The 22,963-nt window shown below is 44.8% G+C and overlaps 1 protein-coding gene across 1 annotated transcript in view; it reads right to left on the reverse strand.

Annotated features, from left to right (window-relative positions):
* The window catches only part of STK40 (serine/threonine kinase 40), a 1,174,020-nt gene that overhangs the window by 580,310 nt on the left and 570,747 nt on the right, over positions 1 to 22,963 (reverse strand). Inside the window, exon 9 of the mRNA XM_044089696.1 lies at positions 9,431 to 9,480. Coding sequence (XP_043945631.1) covers positions 9,431 to 9,480 — 50 coding nt within the window. The remainder of the gene's footprint in view (positions 1 to 9,430; positions 9,481 to 22,963) is intronic.

Below are 22,963 nucleotides of genomic sequence, written 5' to 3' on the forward strand. Positions count from 1 at the left end.
TCTTTTGCATATAGTACTGTATTTCATTTATTTACTTGTGTTTTTCACTAAATATTAACTCAACTGAAGTTGTGGTCGTCTCTCTACAGTTAGTTCCCCACCCACCCTCCCTGTTCTTGTTTTGGTGTTAATGTTGGTGGCTTTGAAATTGCTCACCCCTCTTGTAGATTTGTATTTGGATACTCCTTCTAGGCCTATCTCATTTGCTCACTCAACTGAGTACAGTGCGATCATATTCTGATTTCAGGCACTCCTACTGTGTACAAAGAGAGCATTTGGGAAGGACAACTCCTGTAGCATCTTAATCCTGCTCCGTTCCCTCCCTCAAAAAAAAAAAAAAGATATATATATATATATATATATATATATATATATATATATATATATATATATATATAGATATATATATAAATATATATTATATATATATTATTCAGCTGTTCTTACTGTAACTGTCTTGGTTGCTCTTCTGCATGCTAGTAGCCTTCTAATTTAATGCCTTCTGCACTTGTTATTTGTTAATTTAATTGCATTTATTTGAACTGTATTTGCTATAGTGTTGCTACACACTCGGGTGTGCTGGCCTGCACTACAATTGGAATTGTATTTACTGCTGTTTTAGCTGCTTTTCTGAAACAAAAATTTCTAAGCTTGTTTCCTGCCTTTCCTGTAACTAGTCAAGTCCAGATACAGACGTTCTCGATCCAGGACTGTTGGTATCTTCTGAGCCCCCCAAGCCTTACTGCTGTTTTAGCTGCTTTTCTGAAACAAAAATTTCTAAGCTTGTTTTCTGCCTTTCCTGTAACTAGTCAAGTCCAGATACAGACTTTATGTATCCAGGACTGTTGGTAAGCTTCTGAGCCCCCCAAGCCTTTCTGTGTTGGAGGGAAGCCTTCTAGCTTATCAGTGGGAGTGGTAAGCACTAGGTAGCCTATTTACCATAGGATGAGTGGGTTTTGGCCTTGAAATTTTAGTTCATTTGCTGTTTGGGCAGTTTTTCCATCTCTTTCTACTTTCTGGTTAAAAGCCCGTTTTGCGTTTGGTCCCTGCCTTTCCTATAACTAGTGTAGTCCAGGTACATATATGCTGTATCCAGGACTGTTGGTAAGCTTCTGAGCCCCCCACCCCCCAGGCCCTTCTGTGTTGCAGAGAAGCCTTCTAGCTCAATAGTTGGCAGTGGTAAGCACTAGGTAACTTATCTACCCCCACAGGAGGAGTGGTTTCTGGCCCAGAAATTATAGTTTATTGGCCTTTTGGGAAGCTTTTCCACCTCTTTCAAGTCTGTGTTGGCACTTGTTTCCTGCCTTTCCTGTTATTGGTCTAGTCCAGGTACAGATTTGCTGTATCCAGGACTCTTTGTAAGCTTCTGAGACCCCCACGCCTTTCAGTGTTGGAGGAAAGCCTTCTAGCTTATCAGTGGGAGTGGTAAGCATCAGGTAGCCTATCTACCACAAGAGAAGTGGTCCCTGGCCCAGAAATTGTAGCTATTGGCTGTTTGAGCAGGTTTTTTTTCCAGCTCTTTCAACTTTCTGGTTTGAAAGCCGCACTTGTGCCCGTTTCCTGCCTTTCCTATAACTAGCCTCGTCTGGTTACAGAGTTGCTTTATCCAGGATTGTTAGTAAGCTTCTGAGCCCCCAAAGCCTTTCTGTGTTGGAGGGAAGCCTTCTAGCTTATCAGTGGGAGTGGTAAGCACTAGGTAGCCTATCCTCCACGGGAAGAGTTTTGGCCCAGAAATTGTAGTTTATTTGGCCGATTGGGCAGTTTTCCATCTCTTTCAACTTGCTGGCTTAAAAGCCTACATTTGTACTTGTTCACCACCTTTCCTGTAACTAGTCTTGTCCAGGTACAGATATGCTGTATCAAGGATTCTTTGTAAGCTTCTGAGCCCTCCAAGCCTTTCTGTGTTGGAGGGAAGCCTTCTAGCATATCAGTGGGAGTGGTAAGCATTAGGTAGCCTATCTACCACAAGAGGAGTGGTTCCTGGCCAGAAATTGTAGCTACTGACCGTCTGGGCAGTTCTTTTCCATCTCTTTCAACGTTCTGGTTTAAAAGCCGCACTTGCGCTTGTTTCCCACCTTACCTGTGGGTAGCTTAATCCAGATACAGAGTTGCTGTATCCAGGACTGTTGGTAAGCTTTTAAGCCCCGCAAGCCTTTATGTGTTGGAAGAAAGCCTTCTAGCTTATCAGTGGGAGTGGCAAGCACTAGGTAGCCTGTCTACCACGAGAGGAGAGGTTCTTGGCCCAGAAATTGTAGTTTACTGACCATTTGGACAGTTTGTCCATAACTTTCTGGTTTAAAAGGCCACATCTGCACTTGTTTCCCATCTTTCCTGTAACTAACCTACTGGGTAGCACTAGAAAGCCTTAAACTGATACAAGCCTTCTAGCTTAGAAGAGAGACTTTGGAGTGATTAAGTATCAGTTTCTATACTTTTTTGCTGTACTTAATGGTTTTCCGCCTAAACACAGATTTTCCAGCGTTTATTGCGATTTAAAAGCTTGTTTTTTTCACATATTGTACTTATTTGACTGCCTACACTTTTAAAAAGTTTTTTGTTTAAATAATTTGTTTAACTGTTGTAGGCTACACACTAAAGTGCGACAGTCTTTTCTGATCGTTTTTGGTCGTTTAAAACTGTTTTAAGTGTATTTTTTTTTTTACTGTTTTTGCCTTAGATTTTCAAAAAAAAAAAAAACAAAAAAAATTCCTTGTTTCCCACCTTTCTAAGCTAGTATAGTCCAGTTTTCAGGCTAGTGCTGAATTCAGGGCTGTGATGCTAGTTTCTGAGTTGACCATAGCTTACTTGGATAGAAGGAAGTTTCTCTGTTCACCTGTGAGAGAGGGGAGCTTTGAGCAACCTATATGTCCCTGGAGGAGTGGTTCCAGCCCAGAAGTTAGTAGTTTATTTGCCATTTTGGGCTAATCTCTATCTCATTTCCCTACTGTAAAAACGGCGTTTGCAAGGTTTTGCACACCGGGCAGTGCCGGTTAGCTACGGTTAAATTATTCCCGGCTCCGCTAAGCCTCCTCTTCAGTTTTTCCCTTGAAACTAGTCTAACACTCAGTCTAAGCACTCAAAAAGCATTTTACAGCCCAGCACTTGCTCAGACCTAATAGCAAGCACTAATATACCCTGACACTGACTGCCCAGCAGGGCATATTCACCCCTCACCAACCAAGCAACTAAGCAGCTCGCACTACTATCCAGGCATGACCAAAGGGCAACTTCAGGCGCACTCTCTAGTCCAGCTGGTGAATCTGGGTATCCTGAGGCAATGTTATAACTGCCTCATGTACACAGACAACCCTATCATCCTACCACAAAACACTAACATATGCGAGAGATGCAATTATACAGCCAAACTGGAAGTTAAGTCGTCTCCACTCAAGACTGGAACAGACAGACAAGAGGAGAAGGTTAACACTTGCATCGCACCTCCAGCTGCACACAGACCTACTAAAACAGCACTGGCAAAAAATACACAAATACACAAAATCATACTCAGTGGCTCTAAATAAAAGCCTGCAAAAGCAGAGACCTCCAAAGCAGACACCCAAACAACCTGCACTTCCCGTCACAAACCAGAGAACACATAAAAAAAACAAAATAGCGTGCCGCACAATCACAGCCCTTAAGGCGAAATAACATACCTAAAACACTAGTAATAGGCGACTCTATAGTCAGGCAAACTGACATCCCACTCACTAGGCTGGACAAGCAGAAGGTTACTGTCAGCTGCCTGTCGGAAGCCAGAATCTGCCACATAACACAAGCACTCAGGTCACTCCAGAACAAGTACAAATATGACTCTGTCATTGTTCATGTTGGTGTGAATGACCTGAGACGTACCTCCCTGGACTACATGGAGACATGGAAGAGCTCTCTGATCATGTAGCATCCTGTCCTCACCAAGAATGATACCTCAGTATAAAGAAAAAATGATAGATTTCAACAATTGGCTAAGCTTCTGGTGTCATTCAAAGGGGGATCCAGTGTCTGTCAGCCTGGGACGACATGCTCGGCAAGCCGCGCTGCTTTGCAAGAGACGGCTTGCACATGTCACCCCTAGGCTTTCGAATACTGGCCAAGGCTCTTGCTGCCCCCAAAGTGCCTTTTTTAGGCAAGGTTCAAAAGTCAGACCCACCTCCGTAAACAGCACAATTAACAAAAAACTGAGGGTTATGCTACTCAATGCCAGGAGTTTAAATCTCAAAATGCACACGCTCGAAGCACTCCTCAGTATGGAGAACGTAGACATCTGTGCAGTAACTGAAACCTGGTTCAAGGCTCCAGACAGCACCCCAGCACTACCGGGCTACAATTCATACCACACATTTCAGCCACAGAACACGGACCGAAACACAAAAGAAGGGGGTGTATCCATATTCAGCAAGGATACCTACACCTCCAGGTTAGTGGCGCAGCAGGATACCTCTGAGATCATCCATGTGTAACTAACATCGGGCAAATCTACAATGCAAATTGTGGCCTGCTACAAATTACCCGCCATGACCCAGGACGACTACTCCACCTTTCTGGAGACACTGGAAAACATGAAGGTCCTACTGAACACCCTGATATTGAGTGATTTCAATTACCCTACCATTCTCTGGGAAAACTACTCTAGTACAAATTCCCAGGCATATCGCTTCCTGGAATTCATCAACTCAAACGCCCTGGATCAGCTGGTAAACTACCCTACCAAAGTTGAAAACATACTGGACCTGGTCATTATCAACATGGGCGACAGGTGTTCCACACCGGAGGTCAACCCGTCACTGGTTAGATCAGACCATAAACTAATCACTCTGGATGTTCACACCCCACCGCCACCCCCAACTAAGGAAACCTCAGTAAAAAAAACTTTTCTAAAGCAAGCTTCACCTTACTTAAGACAGAGGTGGTAAGTTTCACAGCCCCCACGCTAAAGGATAACGCTGCCCAGATGCAGAAACCTTTACAAATGCACTCTATGAGCATCTACAAGGATGCATGGATCGTGCCATCCCTAGCAAAACCAAGACTCACTCCTCTAAGAGAAGGAAACCAGTTTAGTGGACCCCTGCAATAAATAGGCTATACAACAGGAAGAGGAAACTAGTTCAGAAAAAAAGCAAACTCCAAGAAGGAAAGATATCCCTGATCAGTATCAGTAAGAAACTAAGGTCCCTCATGAAATCATTCAAGGTGAACCTTGAAAGAAAAATAGCCAAGGATTCAAAAGATAACCACAAAGCCTTCTTTAGCTATGTTAAGAATCTAAGTGGCAACTCGCAGATATGCACTGAACTAGTGCAAAATAGCACAAAATATACTGACCCTACTGATATTGCCAACACCCTGGCAGATAAATTCAGTGCAAGCTTCACCCCACCCCCCTCACCTCCAAAAGGGCCCACAACAATACCGGAATAGTGCAGTGTCCCAAAAATCACAGACGCACAGGTGAAAACAGCCCTGTCAAAAGCCAAAAAAACAGTGACAATGGGACCAGATGGTGTTCCAGACTGCGTCTTGCACGAACTACAGAACGAACTAACCCCCCACCTAAACACGCTGTTCAACCTCAGCCTTTCCACAGGCTACGTGCCCATAGAATGGCGCACAACAATGGTTATTCCTCTCCACAAAGGAGAGGCCACAACTTACCCTGCTAACTATCGCCCCATAAGCCTGACTATAGCCTGGTCTGTAAGGCTATGGAGCGCATCATCATGGAACTCATTAACAAACACTGAGAACCTCCAAACACTTGACCCAACCCAGTTCGGCTTTGTTAAGGACAGATCATGCTTACTAAACCTGGTTGACTTCTTCGAGCCGGTCTTTTTTTTCCCAGGGAAAGAATTCGCTTAACAGCCGCTTTGACATTTTGTGTTTTCAGCCTTTTAAGTTCGACCAAGACACATTCAAAAGAATGTGTCTTCGGTCTTCTAATATGGACCACTAGGATCTATTGCAAAAGTGTCTGAGTGGGTAGAATGCCATTAGCCTTGCACCAGAGAGAGAATCCTTTCACCTAGCTATATACGAATTTCTGGGATTTAGCTTTCCAGCCCCTTTCAAGATAGCTAAAATGTCTGTAAGGGAAACAAAATGCCTGGACAGAATCAGCAGACAACCATCCAAGCTGCGAATTAAGAGTTTTCAGGCTGAGATGTATGACAGACCCCTTTGTTCTTGGTGAGTGAAGTCCGTGAGGGGTGGAAGAAACATGGTTTTCCCTTTGCTGAATGCCAGGAGGGGAAGATCAGTGATGACTAGGCCAGTAGGTAGCTATTTGAATCATTTTTTGTCTGTCTGACCCCACCTTATATAATACCCTTGGATGAAGTGTACTTCTGGAAAGGCATAGAAAAAGAGGAATTTCCATTTCAAGGAGAATGCATTCACTCTCCAAGTCTCTCTCTGTGGGTCCCTAAGCAGAATGTGCTCAGTTAACAGTTTTCTGGTGAAGCAAAAAGATCCATAACTGCAAAACCCTAGCTGCGTGTCAGCCTAGAAAAAAACTCCCTTTTCAACATCCATTTGTTGGGGTACAAGAAAGTTCTACTCGGAGAGGGTGATTGTTCTGACCTGGTATGCAGGGAGCTATGGGTGTAATCCCTAGTTGCTGTGTGACAAACCAAATATCCACTGCTAGCATGTACAGTTTTGTAGGAATGGGTTCCCTTATGTACCACACGATTGTAGTGTTACATGTTAGAATCTTTATGGGTCCGGAAATCAGTTTTTCTTGAAAAGCTTCTAAATGCCAGAATAACTGCAAACAATCCTTTATATTGATGTGCAAACCAAAGGGTAAAAAGGTCCCACAGACAAACCATTCACTAAAAACTACAAGAAAACCCAACCAAATTAGAGATTTCACTGTGTACTACCTTAAACCTCATAAATGGAGACCCATGCACAGCATAAGTAGATTGTTTTACTTCATCTGTTTCCCTTTTATATCCAGTCTCTTGTACACTTTTGCTCCTGGAGGTCTAAAACAATCCAATTATGCTGTGTGCTGATGAGGTCAGTAAAAAGGCAGAAGCATGCATGTTCACAGCTAGTAGGGTTTGACTTTACTGGTCTGAATGTTCCCATAAAAACTTAAAATAAAATTCATAAGCAAGTAGAAGCCATACAGATGAAACATTATGTCCTTAAGAGGTCATCTGCATCTATTCCATAGGCCTCCGCTACAAGAGGTTTAAGGTAGTACACAGTGGAAACTCTAGCTTGACTGGGCTTTTCTTACAGTTTTTAATTTATATTGCTGGGCTGATTTGTCTGATGGATGTCAACAGTCCCTCGGACCCTAAACTATACCATGTGATCTCTCCAGGCCATCCAAGCTGTCTTGGGGACTATGCTGTTTCTGGGAGTTGGAAGGCAGCCCCCAAAATTTTGAGATTCTCGTACTACAAGAGGATTTCCTTTTTTAAGCATGGAAAGAGAGGGACAGGTGTTTCTAGGGACTGCTGGCGCTATGACAATTATAACTCTTTCATGTGTGGACATTTGGTAAATACCCCACGTGCAATAGGTAAGCCAAATGGTAAGGCACAGAAAGAGAAGTTGTGTAAAATCTTACCATAACCATACACATGTCCTTCTCTTCCATGTTGCAGTATTCTGTACAGTTGGGGTTTCTCCTCTTCCTACCTGAACATGCAGTCAGTATACAAAAGTTTGCAGTCGCTGTATGGTGTGTGGAACATCTGACGTGGCTATCAGAGTGTGGGCCATAAAAGTGACATCTGCAAGCACAAGACTTCAGAACTGAGAACTCCAGTCGGAAGCAGTCCCAATGAAGGTAATGCAAGTCCTGTGCTATCCAAGAAGGGAAACACCTGGTATCAGGAGGGGGTAGGTGGAAGGGAAGGAATACTGCAACATGGAAGAGGAGGACATCTATGGTTATGGTAAGATTTTACACAACTTTTCTATGTCCTTCTATTCACATGCTGCAGTATTCTGTACAGTTGGGTGAGTGCGAAAGCTCACTGTGAGGAAGGGGGTGGTGGCCTAGAAGAACTCTCCAGGAAACCATGAAGGATAATCCTGGTGAATCAAGCCCTGGACCAGGAAATCTGATCTATTTTGTAATATTTTATGAAGGTGTGCACACACCACCAAGTGGCTGCTTCAAGAATAGCACAAGTGTTCAGGCCTTTGAAGAAGGCTCCAGATGGGGCCATTGCCCTAGTAGAATGTGCTTTAAAATTGCCTCGCAAGTGTTTACCATGTAACAAAAGGTAATAGCCCTGGAGATCCAGGCTGAAATGGTTTGCTTAGTTACTGCTATCCACAGGGCCCTGGGGTGGAAAGAGAAAAATGATCAGCCTGTCTGATGTTCTTGGTTTTGAACAGGAAGAACCTGAGCTGTTTGTGCACATCTAGAGAATGAAGTACTCTCTCGCCATCTCCCTGTGGGTTGGGGAAGAAAGTGGGTAGGTGGATGGCTTGGTTTAAGGAAAGGTCAATAACCACCTTGAGCATGAGGGATGGGTTGGTTTTGAGCGTAACCCTATTCTTGTGGAAGATGAGGAAGGGTGGAACAGCCATAAAAGCTTGCAACTCAAACTCTTCTAGCAGAGGTAAAACACACCAGCAGAACAGTCTTCCATGTGCAGTGTTTTACGGAAGCTTTGGGTCCTGGCTCAAAGGGAGGTAGTGTGAGCTTCTCTACAACACAGTTCAGGTCCCAAGGAGGTGGAATGGGCTTCCTTGGTGGCCTGAGATGAAGTACCCCCCCCTTAAGGAACAGTTTTGCTGGCAATCTGGCTGGGGGGGGGGGGGTTCCAGGGGTAGGCAGGCAGAAATGTCAGACAAATGGGGTTTAATGGAGGAGAATGCTAGCCCTGTCTAAGACTTCACAAAAGTAGGACAGCACTAGGGGGACATCACTTTGCAATGGGTCCAACTGTCTTCTAAGGCACCATATGGAATCTTTTCCATTTGGATAGGCAAGATCTCCTGGTATCAGGTTTCCTGGCATCCTGCAGGACAGGGAGCACGTTCTCATTGTAAAGGTGCCTGAAAGGGATTAGAATCCTTTTCACCCACAAAGTGAGTTCCCTTGTCCTGTGTGAGAAGGTCCACTCTGAGGGGTAACATGTGGTGACTGCCCTTGGCTAACTGCAGGAGGAGGGAGAACCAATGCTATCTTGGCCAATAGGGAGTCACCAGCAAGATATTCTACTTGTCCTGCTAGCTCTTGAGCAGGACTTTCTGAGCAAGAGGGAAGGGGGAGAATGCATACAGAAACATCTCCTTCCAGGAGACTGAGAAGGCATCTGTTGCCATAGCCAAGGATTCTGGCAGTCTGGTGCAGGAGGAGGAAAGTTGCCTATTCATGGTGGAGTCAAACAGGTTTATTTGAGGTGCACCCAATCAGTGGACCAGGTCCAAGAAGACATCCCTGTGAAGCATGGACCTGCTGAGGCAATCTGCCTGAAAGGTCTGTTGGGAAGGGATGCATACTGCCTGAAGAGCAGCTCCCTGACCAGTGGCCAGTTCCCACACAAGGAGAGCTAGTCTGCAAAGTAAGAAAGATCTGGTTCCTCCCTGCTTGTTAATATACCACAGTACTGTGGTACTGCCTGTGAAAACCTTTAGGGGGTTGAAAAGCCTTCAAGGACAGTAGTAGTTCTTCTTTCGGCTTTTCCCGGTTAGGGGTTGCCACAGCAGAATTCCAGTCTGCTAATGATTGGCAGTAGATTTTCACGGTGCCAAGGTGCCACCTCGACGCCAAACCTTCAACGAAGGCACGACCATTTACACACGTCTTTCGAACGCCACTCGACCGCAGGGTGGACATGCAGACTCCACACAGCAGAGAATTGAACGGGAGAACCTCTTGGTGTGAGGCGACAACGCTACTGCTACACCACCGCAGCATCAGTATTGCTCTCATTTCCCTTACACTGATGTGCTCTTTCCTGTGTTCACAGGAGTGTACTAGGCTAATGGTCCTGGAGCCTTTACAAGCCTAGCCCATAGAAGTGCCCTGGCATCGTGGCACTCTATGTTAGTTCCCACTGCCTCTATCAAGTAGAGCCACTGGAGTGATCCCCAGGATGAACTTTCGATTTCCCATCCACTCATCAAGATTTCTCTTGAAGAGGACCAGTGAAGTGCTCTGCTCGACAGGTATGGGAAGTCTATTCCAGAGCATGGACAGTCTCTGGGTTATGAACCTTTCCCTCCAGCATGTTATGTTGATTATGGTAATGAGGTTGAGTTCTCTGGAGCATGTGGTGCAGAGGGACTGGGATTTCTTTAGATGTAGCATTTCTAACAGAGCTGGGTCAGACATGGCTTTGTAAGTCAAGCAGAGATCGCCTCTTAGTAGACGATACAAGACAGAGAATAGCTGGAGTGTTTTTTGAGTCTGTCCATGTAGAACATGTGTTTAAGGCCTAGCATCCTCTTTGTGAGGTAGTTTTCTGGCCTTTCCAGCTGCTGTGTGTGTCTAGTGAGGTACATTCCAAATGGGGCATTATACTCTATGACTGGCCTAATGAGGGAAGTGTAGAAGAGTAGAGAGAGATGATGATCTCTTTTCCTGGATGTAAAACCCTTGGTAATGAGAAGTGCCACATAGAGCGACTTTCTGACCACAGTGGCAATGTGGTGGTCGAAGGAGAGGTTGCTGTCAACCTGTGTCCCCAGATCTCTCATAACGCTTTCAGTATTCAGTGGGCTCCCATCAATGTGGTAATTAGTGGGAACGGAGTTGTTCCCAAAAGGGGATGACGACTCATTTTTTGGCTTAGGCTTAAGGCCATGGTTTCAAAACCAATCACTGGTCTCAGTGAGGACTTTCTGCAGGATGTCTACATAACTTGGGGAGTTAATGGCTTCCAGGGTGGTTCTGGCCAAACTCATGGCACTTTGAGGAGCTCCAATGCAGCTCCCCAACCAAGGCTTGAGGCGTCTGTGTACATGACCTGTGTTAATGTTGTGGGATGGAGTGGAATGCCCAGGTTGAGCTTTACCTGGGTCAGCCACCAATGGATCTCCTGTTTGAGGCAGGGCAAGAGGGGCACCCTGTACTCCAGGGGGTGGGAATGCTGTGTCCAAATAGACCCAAGGTACCACTGTAGTTTCCTCATGTGAAGTCTTGGTAAGGCAGCATAGGTATAGTGGATGCCATGTAGCACACGAGCCTGAGGTACTGTCTTGCAGTCATTTCCTTGGTTTGAAGTACCAAAAGTAGGTACTGTGTCGGGCTTTACAACTTTTGGGGTGGAAGGAAGGCTTTCACGATGTCTGTTTGAATTCTGCATCTCAGGAACACTACTGTACTGGGTGGGGTCCAGATGGTATTTTGGGTAAGAAACCCTAGAGGCTGCAGGAGGGCAATGGTTTTCTGCAACTGGAGCAGGAGGGACTGTTTGCAGTCTGCCTGGATGAGGAGGTTCGTCCAGGTAAAGGGAAGATTTGGATCCCTTGTGTCCTGCAGAAGGCAATCACTGGAGCCAGACATTTTGTAAAAGAGACTGGGTGCTGTGGATAGACCAAAGGGCAAGGCCAAGAATTTATAGTGATAGGCATCCTTGATGTCCAAGGTGACCATGAACCCTTGAGGGAGGATTAGAGAGAAGAGAGCTGGAAGAGTAACCATCCTGAATTGTGGGGTAAGTGCAGGAAGAGATTCAGATATGAGAGCTCTAGAACTGGCCTCCAGGGCCCAACTTTCCTTGACACTAGAACAATTCTGGAATAAAAGTCTTTTCCCATAGCAGACAGTGGGATAGACTGGCTGGTGCCTTGGGCCATAAGGTTGTCCACTACTGGCTGTAGAAGGTGGAATTCTTTTGGCGGCTAGGGAATACCCCTTCTCTTTGGAAAGGTGATCCGGGTCACAAAGTACCTGTGTTCTATTACTGAAAGCACCCACTTGTCTGAAGTGATGCATCTCCACACTTGGAGACAGTGAGAGAAACATAAGGAGAGAGGGACAGAGGTTGATTCAAGTTTGGCAAATAGTCACACACTACCTGCCCTGTCTTGAAAGGGCATCCTCCGTCTGGTAGAAGGAGTAGCCCTGGCAGGAGTGGAATGCTTCCTGGGAGCTTTTCTTGGTTTGGAAGAGGAAGCTGGACCTGAATGCTTCCTGATAAACTGGGTCTTGAATGGGTAATTCCTTTGAAACTTGGGAATTGGTGATACAAACAGATGTTTTAAATCTTGTATCTCCTTAGATTTTTGTTGCAAGGACTTAAACAAGTCTGCAACCTTGGATCCAAATGGAGCTGAATTTTCTAAAGGTGCATCAACCACTTTAGCCCTATAATCATCTGGTAATGGCTAGAGATTTATTTATTTGCAGTTTGATTACCGGGGAAGTCCACTGGGCCGAACTGACACATTTTCAGTGGAGGCCCGGGGAGAAAAGCTCCAAGATGCATTATACAATTTAGATACAACTGATAGTTAATATTAAAGATAATATTATGTAGAATAGTTACTCAAATGCATTCAATATCATGCATAGTTAAATTCATTAAACTTGATGGTAGGGATCATAGTTTCATTTGAGGAAAACAGATGCGTTAGGTGTGGAAACAGTTTACATACAAATCTTTTAAGAAAATGTAAATACGCTTTACATACACACCAACAGTAGAATGCTATTTACAATATTTACAAGGTTGGGCTATGTGAGGGTAGCTGTAGGAGATGTTGAGAGCTTAGAGAGAAGCTAGAGAAATTGTTGAGAGCTTAGACAGGCTCATAGGAAGATAACTATGAGAGTTGTAGAACTTGGGAATCAAAGAGAGAACCCCCTTGGATTAGGTTGGGTGAAAGCAGGTACATTACCACTTAGTGGACAGGTGTTTGAATAGTTGAATTTGGTATGGTTCTTAGTGTGGAGGGAAGGGAATTCCATTTTTTGCCTAGTGAGAAAGATAGGAGAAGTTGGCCAGCAGGACGTTTAGGTTTATGGATAGTAATTAAGTTCTGATTTTCAGATCTGAGAGCCCTGTTGGATGTATAAGGGGGAAGGATGTTAGAGCGGGACATTTTGTTGTGTGAAATGAGTCTATGTGCAGTAGTGAGTTGGAGATAGTCTAGGTAGTTTGGAAGTTCAAGCCAATTCAGGGATTGTAGGGTTAGGCAGTGGATGGGTGGTATTTTTAGATTTAGAGGCAAATTTAGAGATTTTGTTGTAGCAGTTTTCTAGTTTAGAGGTGATAGAGGAGGACAGGTTGGTTAGAAGAGGGGCTCCGTATAACAAGGAAGGAAGAAAGTAGAGGCCAGAGTTTGCCTGGTGGAGTTGGAGAGAAAGTGATTATTCCTATACAGCATACCTAGCTTTTGGTGGGCTTTCTTAACATTTTGCTGAATATGAATATCAAACTTGAGGTGTTCATCTACAGTAATGCCAAGTAGTTTGGCAGAGGGGACCACTTCTATAGGTGAGTTGGTTTGACTATAGACTTTTGAAGTTGTTTTTTATCGTAGGAGAGGGTCTCTGGGAGGGAATAGTAGAATATTTGATTTATTTGCATTGAGAGAGAGGTGGTTTTGGCACATCCAGTTTTCAATTGTTGAGAAGGCAGTTTGGGTTTTAGTCAGCAATTCAGAGAGGTTTGAGACAGAGCAGACTAAAGTTGAATCGTCTGCGTATTGAATGATTTTAGCATCAGGAATAACAGTGTGAAAGTTATTGATGAAGATGTTAAAAAGCATTGGCCCATGAACGGATCCCTGTGGTATGCCAGTTGGGGTAGGTAGGTAGGAAGAGATGAAGTTCTTCCATTTGAAATGCCTGTGATCTGTCTGACAGATAGCTGGAGAAAGTACAGTTGTGTACACTTAACATAAATGTAGATGTTAGAGTGTATTCACTGTTGCAGTCACTACATTTGGGTAATCTGCTGGCAGGTTGCCCTCAGTCGGCCTGAATATCAAAGTCTTGGGTCCTGCGTCGGTTGCTGTCGCCTCTTCCATGATGTCAAGTCAGGGGTATAAAACATGCAGCCGATGCAATTTTCTTCAGTTTTTCTTGCCCCATATGTCAGGTGCCCCCCAAATGGGGAGCAAAAAAAAAATTATATATAAATGCAATTGTAACAACATAAACTTTACCTTCATCTAAAAGCAAATACACCACAAAGGCTGTAGAATATAGTGAAGGAAAAGAAGGTCTAGAAAAAAGGGGGATGGTGGGTAACCCGGACTGCAACAGTGAATACACTCGAACATCTACATTTATGGTAAGTGTACACAACTGTACTATGTTCCTCATGTTTCACTGTTGCAGTCATTATATTTGGGTAGAATCCCAAAGCTATGGATGGGAGGCTGGAACTAAATAGCAATAGGAGCGGCTACAAGGCCCCGCAGAACTGTAGTGGCAAAGCCTGCCCTGGACTTAGAGAAGATTGGCAAATGATAATGCTTTGTAAAAGTATGAACAGAGCTCCAAGCTGCAGCTTCTAGAATGTCTTTGGTTGGCACCCCTCTGAAAAAAACTGCTGAGGTAGATTCAGCCCTTGTGGAATGTGACATGATTCCCTTGGGCACCGGTTTACCATGATGCAAGTAGCAGAAATGAATGCAGTGGCTTATCCCCTTTGAAATAGTCTGCTTTGAAACAGCCTTCCCCTCTGATCCTGCAGCAAATGCCACCAGTAGCTGCTCTGACTTTTAGAGATTTGGTCCTGTTTAAGTAAAAAGTACAGTTTTGTACCTACCATAAATGTAGATGTCCGAACTGGATAGCATCTGCAGTCATAACAACTGGGTTGTCCTGTCGTCGGGCAGCCCTTCAGTCGGCCGGATTCCAAAGTCCGGGTCCGGCTTCGGCTGATGTCGCACTTCACCCGACGTCATCTCTGTTGGTCTTCGGGTATAAAGGCATCAGCCGACGCCATTTTCCTCAGTGTTTCTTGCCCCAGATGCCAGTAGCCCTCTTGAAGGCTAAAATTTGGATAGATGCCAATGTTTCCAAGAAAATAGAGGTAAACACACAAATAAGCATGTATGTACATATATACAAACAAATACACCATAAAAGACTCCCCCCCCATCAGCTAGCTATTAGGAGGGTAAACACCCTAGGAGTACCACAGAGGGGAAGGAGGGAGGGTAATCCTGACTGCAGATGCTATCCAGTTCGGACATCTACATTTATGGTAGGTACAAAACTGTACTATGTCCTTCATGGATGCATCTGCAGTCATAACAACTGGGTAGAATACCATAGCCAACTAGGGGAGGAGGATAAAACTAGATTATGGTGTGTTTAGGATCCCTTGCAGTACAGCAGTGGCAAACCCTGCTCGGGATCTGGAGTATAGAGGCAAATTATAATGCTTGGCAAATGTATGCACGGAGGTCCAAGTAGCCGCCTCAATAATGTCTTTGGTTGCCACTCCTCATAAGAAGGCTGTGGTAGTGGCTGTTGCCCTTGTAGAATGAGGTCTTATGTTCTGTGGAATTGGTTTTCCATGGAAGGAGTAACAGAATCGTATGCAATTTCCTATCCATTTGGAGATTGTCTGTTTGGAAATAGCTTTTCCTTCCCTTCCTGTTGCATAGGCTACAAAAAGTTGGTCAGTCTTTCTGCTACTTTTTGTTCTGTCCAAGTAGTAGCGTAGCTGTCTATGTACATCCAAGGTATGCAGTATTCTTTCCCCTCTGTTTTGTGGGTTGGGAAAGAAGGTAGGTAGGTGGATTGCCTGGTTTAAAGACACTCTGGATACCACCTTAGGCATAAATGTAGGATTAGTCCTCATGGACACTATCTTGGTGGAAGATTAGGAAGGGTTGCACTGCCATTAAGGCCTGTAGTTCCAAAACCCTCCTTGCTGAAGTAATTGCCAGTAGGAAAGCAGTTTTCCATGACAGGTGTTGTAGGTCTGCTGTTGCTGCTGGTTCAAAGGGTGATAGTGTCAACTTTTCTAGCACAAAGTTTAAGTCCCAAGCTGGTAATGGTGGTTTCCTTGGAGGTTTTACATTCTTGATACCTCTGAGGAACTGCCTGAGCAAAGGGTGCGAAAAAACAGGTGGATCAAAGCTGTATTCTGCTGAAATAGCTGATGCATGTATCTTGATGGAGGAGTAGGACAGGCCTGAATGTAGAAGTTTGGCCAGATACTCCAGAATGTTAGGCATATCTATGTTTGACACATCTTTTCCTCTTTCAGTACTCCAAATGACAAACCTTTTCCATTTTCCAGCATAGTTCCTTCTTGTTGAAGGTCTGCGTGCTTCAAGAATAATGTCTTTAACTCTTTGGGAAAGTTCTGGATTAGCTGCTGCTATGTGATGTTCCATGCAGTCAGTTGCAACGTTTTTAGGTTTGGATGCATGATGCTGTAGTTGTTCTGAGTTAACATCAAAGGCATCAGGGTATTGGCCAAATATTGTTCGAGACATGCTCCTCAGCAGTGGGTACCAGTGTTGTCTTGGCCAGTTTGGAGCTATCAGGATTATCCTTGGACGTTCTTCCTTGATTTTTAGTAATACCTTGTGTATCAAGGGAAGAGGTGGGAATGCATATGCTGTTAGGCCTTTCCAGCTGAAGGAGAGCGAATCCACTTTCCATGCTAGTGGGTGGAATGTCCTTGTGCAGAATTTTTTGAGCTGGTGATTGAGAGGTGATGCGAATAGATCTGTCTGAGGCATTCCCCATTTCTTTGAGATGGTCTTGAAGATGTCCGGGTGTAGCATCCATTCGTGGGCATCCGATGTGGTTCTGCTTAATATGTCTGCTAGAGTATTTTCTTTTCCCGGTACAAACATTGCCTGTAACTGGATGTTGTAGCTGAGTGCCAGGTTCCACAGCTCCAAAGTCATTCTGCATAGGGGGTATGAATGAGTGCCTCCTTGTTTGTTGATGTACCACATAACTGTGGTGTTGTCTGTCATCATCAACTGGCCCTCTGAGAAATGGTCTGAACTTTTGGATTGCCAGTTTTACTGCCAGCATTTCTTTTAGGTTAATGTGCAGGTGAAGTTGATCCTGAGTCCACAATCCTTGCACGCATTTGTCCAGCATGTGGGCCCCCCATCCTAGGTCTGAAGCGTCTGTTGTGATGGTCTGGCTTGCTTGACATCTGCGAAAGGGTAGCCCTGGGTTTGAGTGGCATGCCTGAGCCCACCATAGGAACTCCTGTTTTAAGCATGGAATTAGTGGAATTTCTGTTTCTAGGCTGTGTCTGTGCTGGGACCATAAATTCTTTAGGTACCACTGTAGTTTTCTCATATGTAGTCTGGCAAGTGGGACCAAGATTATGCATGATGCCATGAAGCCCAAGGCCTGCAGTACTTTCCTCGCTGTTAACTTGTTGAGTTTTGTTAGTGACAAGAAGTAAAGAGGGAGTTCTTTTTGTTTTTCTGTAGTTAGGAATGCCATTTGTTTTACTGTGTCCAATTCCGCGCCCAAGAATGTCCTTGTTTGGGATGGTATCAGCCTTGACTTTTGTAAATTGACTGTGTATCCCAGTGCTTGTAGCAAGTAAATGACCCTTTGTAAATCTGTTGTCAGCTTGCTTTTGTTGTCCCCTTGTAGCAGGCAGTCGTCCAGGTATGGGTAAATTTGAATTCCCTGTAGTCTGCAATGGGCGATTACTGATGCCAGGCATTTTGTGAATACTCTGGGCGCAGTAGATAAGCCAAAGGGCAATGCTGAGAATTGATAGTGCTCTGATCCTGCAAGAAATCTGAGGTATCTTCTGCAGATTGGTCGAATGGAGACGTGCAGGTATGCCTCCTTGAGATCTAGAGTTACCAGCCAACACTCCTTGCCCAGCATGGGAAGAAGTTGCTGTAGGGTCAGAATTTTGAATTTTGGGACAATGATGTATGTATTTAAGGTGGACAGATCGAGAATAGGTCTCCAATTTTTTTCCTTTCTTGGAACTAGGAATAGTCTGGAGTAGAACCCCTTTCCTTGCTCTGCTGTTGGCACTCTTTCCACAGCTCTCATGTTTGCTAACTGCATTATCTGTTGTAGAGCCTCTGTTTCTTGATTTGGAGGTAGATTTGGCATTCCTCTTTTGACTGGTAAGGTGTGGAAGTGGAACCGGTAACCTTGATCTATGGTTTGTAAAATCCACTTGTCTTTTGTGATATAGTGCCAGTTCTTTGAAAATAAGGTTAACTTGCCGCCCAATGGAGCTGCTATTTGTTCCCTGGTAGGCGGATTTAGGGTTAAGTCACTGTGGTTGTGTTGTTGTAGTGGCAGTGGTTGTGTCTGTGCCTCTGTTGTTACCTTGCCACTGTCGTCCTCTGTAGGCACCTCCTCTGGGTTGGTTTCTGCCTCTGGAACGTCTATTCCTGCCCCTTTGGGATCTTGTGGAGTCAGGAAAGGACCAATTTTTGGCAGGCCAGTTCCTGCTAAACCTTGGGGGTTGTACCTGCAAGAAATCTTTAACCGTTTGAACAGATTTTGCCTTTTCTTCCATTTTCTTCATAACCTGCTGGGCAGGTGTACCAAACAAACTTGTCATCCATAGGAGCATCTAGTAACTTAGCTTTAACATGATCCGGTAAAGCTTGCTCCTTTAGCCATGCATGTCTTCTTTATCACTGTGCCAGTCATGGCTGATCTAAATGAAGCCTCCAGTGCATCATAGCCACATTTTAAGGAATGGTTACTAACCTGTTGTATGTTATTTACCATTTCTAATACATATTTCTTATCAAGAGATTCATCAGTGGATAGCTTTTTTGTTAACTGATCAAGCATAAACTCTTGGTATTGTATCATGTGAAACTGACAGTTTAAAGCTCTAGCTGAGAGAGTAGCTGAGGTGTAGACCTTTTTGCCCCATCTGTCTAATAACCTTGCTTCCCTTTCAGAAGGAATAGGGTTTTTAGCTATGGTCGCGGCTACTGCCTTGGGACCCTGGGATATAGTTTCGGGGTCTGCAAGTGGGGCCTTGTAAAGGTGGTGATGAGTGTCTGGTACCCTGTAAAATCTATCTGGTTTGGCAGGGGCTGGAGGTAAAGAATCTGGTGCAGAGCAGACATCATTGAAGGCATCATCCACCACAGAGAGAACAGGAGGTATAGCTAAGGGCCTGTGCTGTGGAAGGTGCAGAAAGGTCCTAAGTCTTTTTCTGGAGTCTGAAAAATCCTGTTGCTGCCATTGGAACTGCTCTCGCATGGCATGTAAGGTTTCCCAAAGGAGAATTCTTCTGGAGGGGAAGCAGCTGGAATGGATTCTTCAGCATCTGAGTCTTCAAAATTGGAGAAAGGAGCCTCTGGCTGGTCAGTTATGTCTGATTCATCGGCAGAATCATCAGAGGACACTGGCTCAGGGGGCTCTGCCCTAGGTCTCTTCTCTGGGGGCTGAGAGGCCCTGTCTGGGTGAGATTGAGATCCTTAATTAATGAAATTAAATCTTCTGCCAGAGTAAGCATTTGAGAACTAGAGGAGGGCCTGGTTGTAGGGGTTTAACAGGCACTGTTTTAGTAGTTTTGGCTGCTTTAGCCCTGGCAAAGGCCTTAATGGACATGGCTGCTGGAGGCCTAGCAGCACCACGTGCTGGGGTAGAGACATCCAAGGGAATGGTGTCTGATAAGTCAGTGGCAACCACCGTAGTGGATAAAATTTCTGAGGCCGATTCAAGAGTGGTAGCAGGGGCCTCAGTTGTAGAGATAGATTCAGCTGTACTTTGATCAGTTTTCTCGGTTTGAAACCGAGACACTCGCGGTTTGCTTAACCATGGTTTCGGCCGAAACCGCGGACCACGAGTGTCGGTCTTTATCTTTGCGTTTTTTGGCAGTTTGGGTAGTCGGAGGATCCGACGGCATAATGTACGCAAAATCAGAACCGAAAAACTGTTCAGCAAACTCCGACCGACGCCTAAGCGTTCGTCGGTTGAAAGAAGCACAGGCCGAACAGGCTGCTACGTCGTGGGCTGGGCCTAAACAAGGCAGACAATAAGAGTGGAAATCTTTATGAGGTATTTATTTCCCACAGGTTAAACAATTATTAACTTTTTCTGACATCGGCTGAGGCAAGAAAGAGTCCCCAACGGGGTACTTAGCTTTAGAAGTCTTCGAAGTAGTATTCGGTAGAAGTAATCTCTGGATCCGACCGACCGGCACTTGCGAACAGCTTCTGCTTCGGGCGCCACGCGGCAAGAAAGACTGAGGAAAATGGCGTCGGCTGATGCCTTTATACCCGAAGACCAACAGAGATGACGTCGGGTGAAGTGCGACATCAGCCGAAGCCGGACCCGGACTTTGGAATCCGGCCGACTGAAGGGCTGCCTGACGACAGGACAACCCAGTTGTTATGACTGCAGATGCATCCATGAAGGACATCCTTAGTTGTCTGTGCAAGTCCAAGGAATGCAGAATCCGCTCCCCCTTGTTCTACAGATTTGGGTAAAAAGTTGGCAGGTGAATAGTTTGGTTAAGAGCTACACTGGATACCACCTTAGGCATAAAGGAAGGATTAGTCCTGAGGGACACACCCTGTCCGGGTAAAATGTAATAAGGCTCCACAGCCATGAGGGCCTGTAGTTCTGAAACCCTTCTTGATGAAGTGATTGCTAGCAGGAAAGCTGTTTTCCAAGATAAAAACTTTATATCCTCAGTAGCTGTTGGTTCAAATAGAGGCAAGGTGAGCTTTTCCAACACAAAATTGAGGTCCCAATCAGGAGTTGGTGATGCTCTGGGAGGCCTTAACATTTTTGCCCCTCTAAGATACTGTTTTAGCAGAGGGTGAGAAAAGATGGGAGGCGCCGAGTTGTAATGAGCCGAGATGGCAGAGGCATGGATTTTTATTGATGAAAAAGATAGGCCCTTGTCAAGCATCTCAGTCAAGTATTGTAAAAGCGGAGGAATATTTGGCTTTGCTGTGTCTGCTCCTTGTGCTTGGTTCCAAACACAGAATCCATTCCATTTATCAGCATAAGATTTTCTAGTACTAGGCCTTCTGGCTTCCAAAATGACATCCATCACAGACTTACTGAGAGGTGTTTGAATAATTACATGATCAGCCATGCTGCCAGGTTCAGAGTTTGGAGCTGATTGCGCAGAATTTGATTGCTCTGCTGAGACAGTAGATGAGGTATTTAAGGCAAGTACCAAGGAGGGAGTGGAGACATATTCCTTAATTGGGTACCAGTGCTGGCGAGGCCAGTCCGGGGCAATTAGGATCATTTTTGTTTTTTCCTGTCTGACCTTTAGTAAGACCTTGGGAAGAAGAGGCAGAAGAGGAAAGGCGTAGACTGATTGGATGCCCTATCCTTCAGTTGGAAAAACCTCTTTCCATGCTTATCTGTGATAAGTCCTTGTGCAGAATTTCTCCAGTTGATAATTTTGGGGAGAGGCAAATAGATCTATGTACTGACTCCCACATTTCTCTGTTATCATGCTGAAGACTTGTGGATCCAGTTTCCACTCATGAGGGTCCATACAATTTCTGCTTAGGTCGTCTGCCATTTTATTTCGTTTTCCTGGCAGGAACTGAGCTTGAAAATGTACTTGGTAAGTCAAGGCTGTGTCCCACAAGGCCATGGCTAGTCTGCATAGGGGGGTAGGAATGTGCACCTCCCTGCTTGTTTATGTACCACATAACCGTGGTGTTGTCCGTCTTTATCAGTAGTTGTCCTGGATGAAGTAGGTCCTTGAAGGCTGTCGGGGCATTCTGAACAGCTAACATCTCTTTCTGGTTGATATGCAGATGCATTTGCTTTGGGTTCCATATGCACTGAATGCATCTCCCCGCCAGGTGAGCCTCCCAAGCATAGTCTGATGCATCTGTAGTTAGGGTTTGGGTGGCAGGGTGTAGAGTGAAAGACCATGTTCTGGTGACATGTCTCTGCCCACCAAAGAAACTCCTGTTGTAGGCAGGGAATCAGAGGAATCATTGCTTCCAGACTGACAAGGTTGACTCCATAAACGTTTTAGATACCACTGTAGTTTCCTCATATGCAGTCTTGCATTTGGAATTAGTAGAATGCAGGATGCCATGAACCCCAAAGCCTGCAAAATTTGTCTTGCAGATAACTGGGTTTTTGTTGCCATCTGTTTGAAGTAAGTAGTCAGTTGCCTTTGCTTGTCTGGCATAAGGTAAGCCATCTGGGTAGTTGTATTCAAGCTTGCACCCAGGAATGTAATCTTTTGAAAGGGTACCAGTTGTGATTTTTCTTTGTTTATTGTGTACCCTAGGCATGTTAGAAGCCTTTTTACAAACGCCAGATGTTGAAGAAGAATGTCCTTGTTTTCTGCTTGAATGAGACAGTCGTCCAAGTAAGGATAGATTTGTATGCTTCTTTGTCTGCAAAATGCAATTACTGGTGCCAGGCACTTTGTAAAGACCCTGGGCGCAGTAGATAAGCCAAAGGGCAGTGCAGAGAACTGGCAATGCATAAAACCAGCCTTGAAGCGGAGGTATCTTCTGCACGATTCCCTTATTGGGATATGCAGGTATGCCTCTTAAGTCTAAAGTCACTAACCAAGCGTTCTTGCCCAGCATGGGCAGAAGCTGTTGCAAAGTCAACATTTTGAATTTTGGGATGTCCAAAAATGTGTTCAAAATCGATAAATCCAGTGTTGGGCGCCAAGCATTGTCTTTTTTGGGTACCAGGAACAGTCTTGAATAAAATCCTTTCCCTTTTTCCTGTTCTGGTACTGGTTGAATAGCCCCCATATCCATGAGGGATGTAACTTGTTTCTGTGTCTCGGCCCATTGATTTTGTGGCAGATCTGGCCAACCGTTTGGAATTGGCAAGGTATGGAAATGCAATCTGTATCCCTGGGATACTATGTTTAATACCCACTTGTCTTGGGTTAACTGCCAATTCTGAGCATGAAGTGCTAATTTTCCCCCAAGGGGGCTGCCAAAAGATAAGTGCTTGGTGATGGCAGAGGGAAGTCATTGAGACAGTGTACTGTAGAGTTGTGCTTTGTTTCCTCCAAATTTGGAGGTAGAGGTAAGGTATCCCATTGCTATGACCTGTAAGAACCCTGTGATTGATATCTATTTTTTT

Source organism: Protopterus annectens, chromosome 1.part1 (assembly GCF_019279795.1).
Source record: "Protopterus annectens isolate FY-2018-M chromosome 1.part1, PAN1.0, whole genome shotgun sequence".
In the NCBI taxonomy this organism is placed as follows: domain Eukaryota; kingdom Metazoa; phylum Chordata; order Ceratodontiformes; family Protopteridae; genus Protopterus; species Protopterus annectens.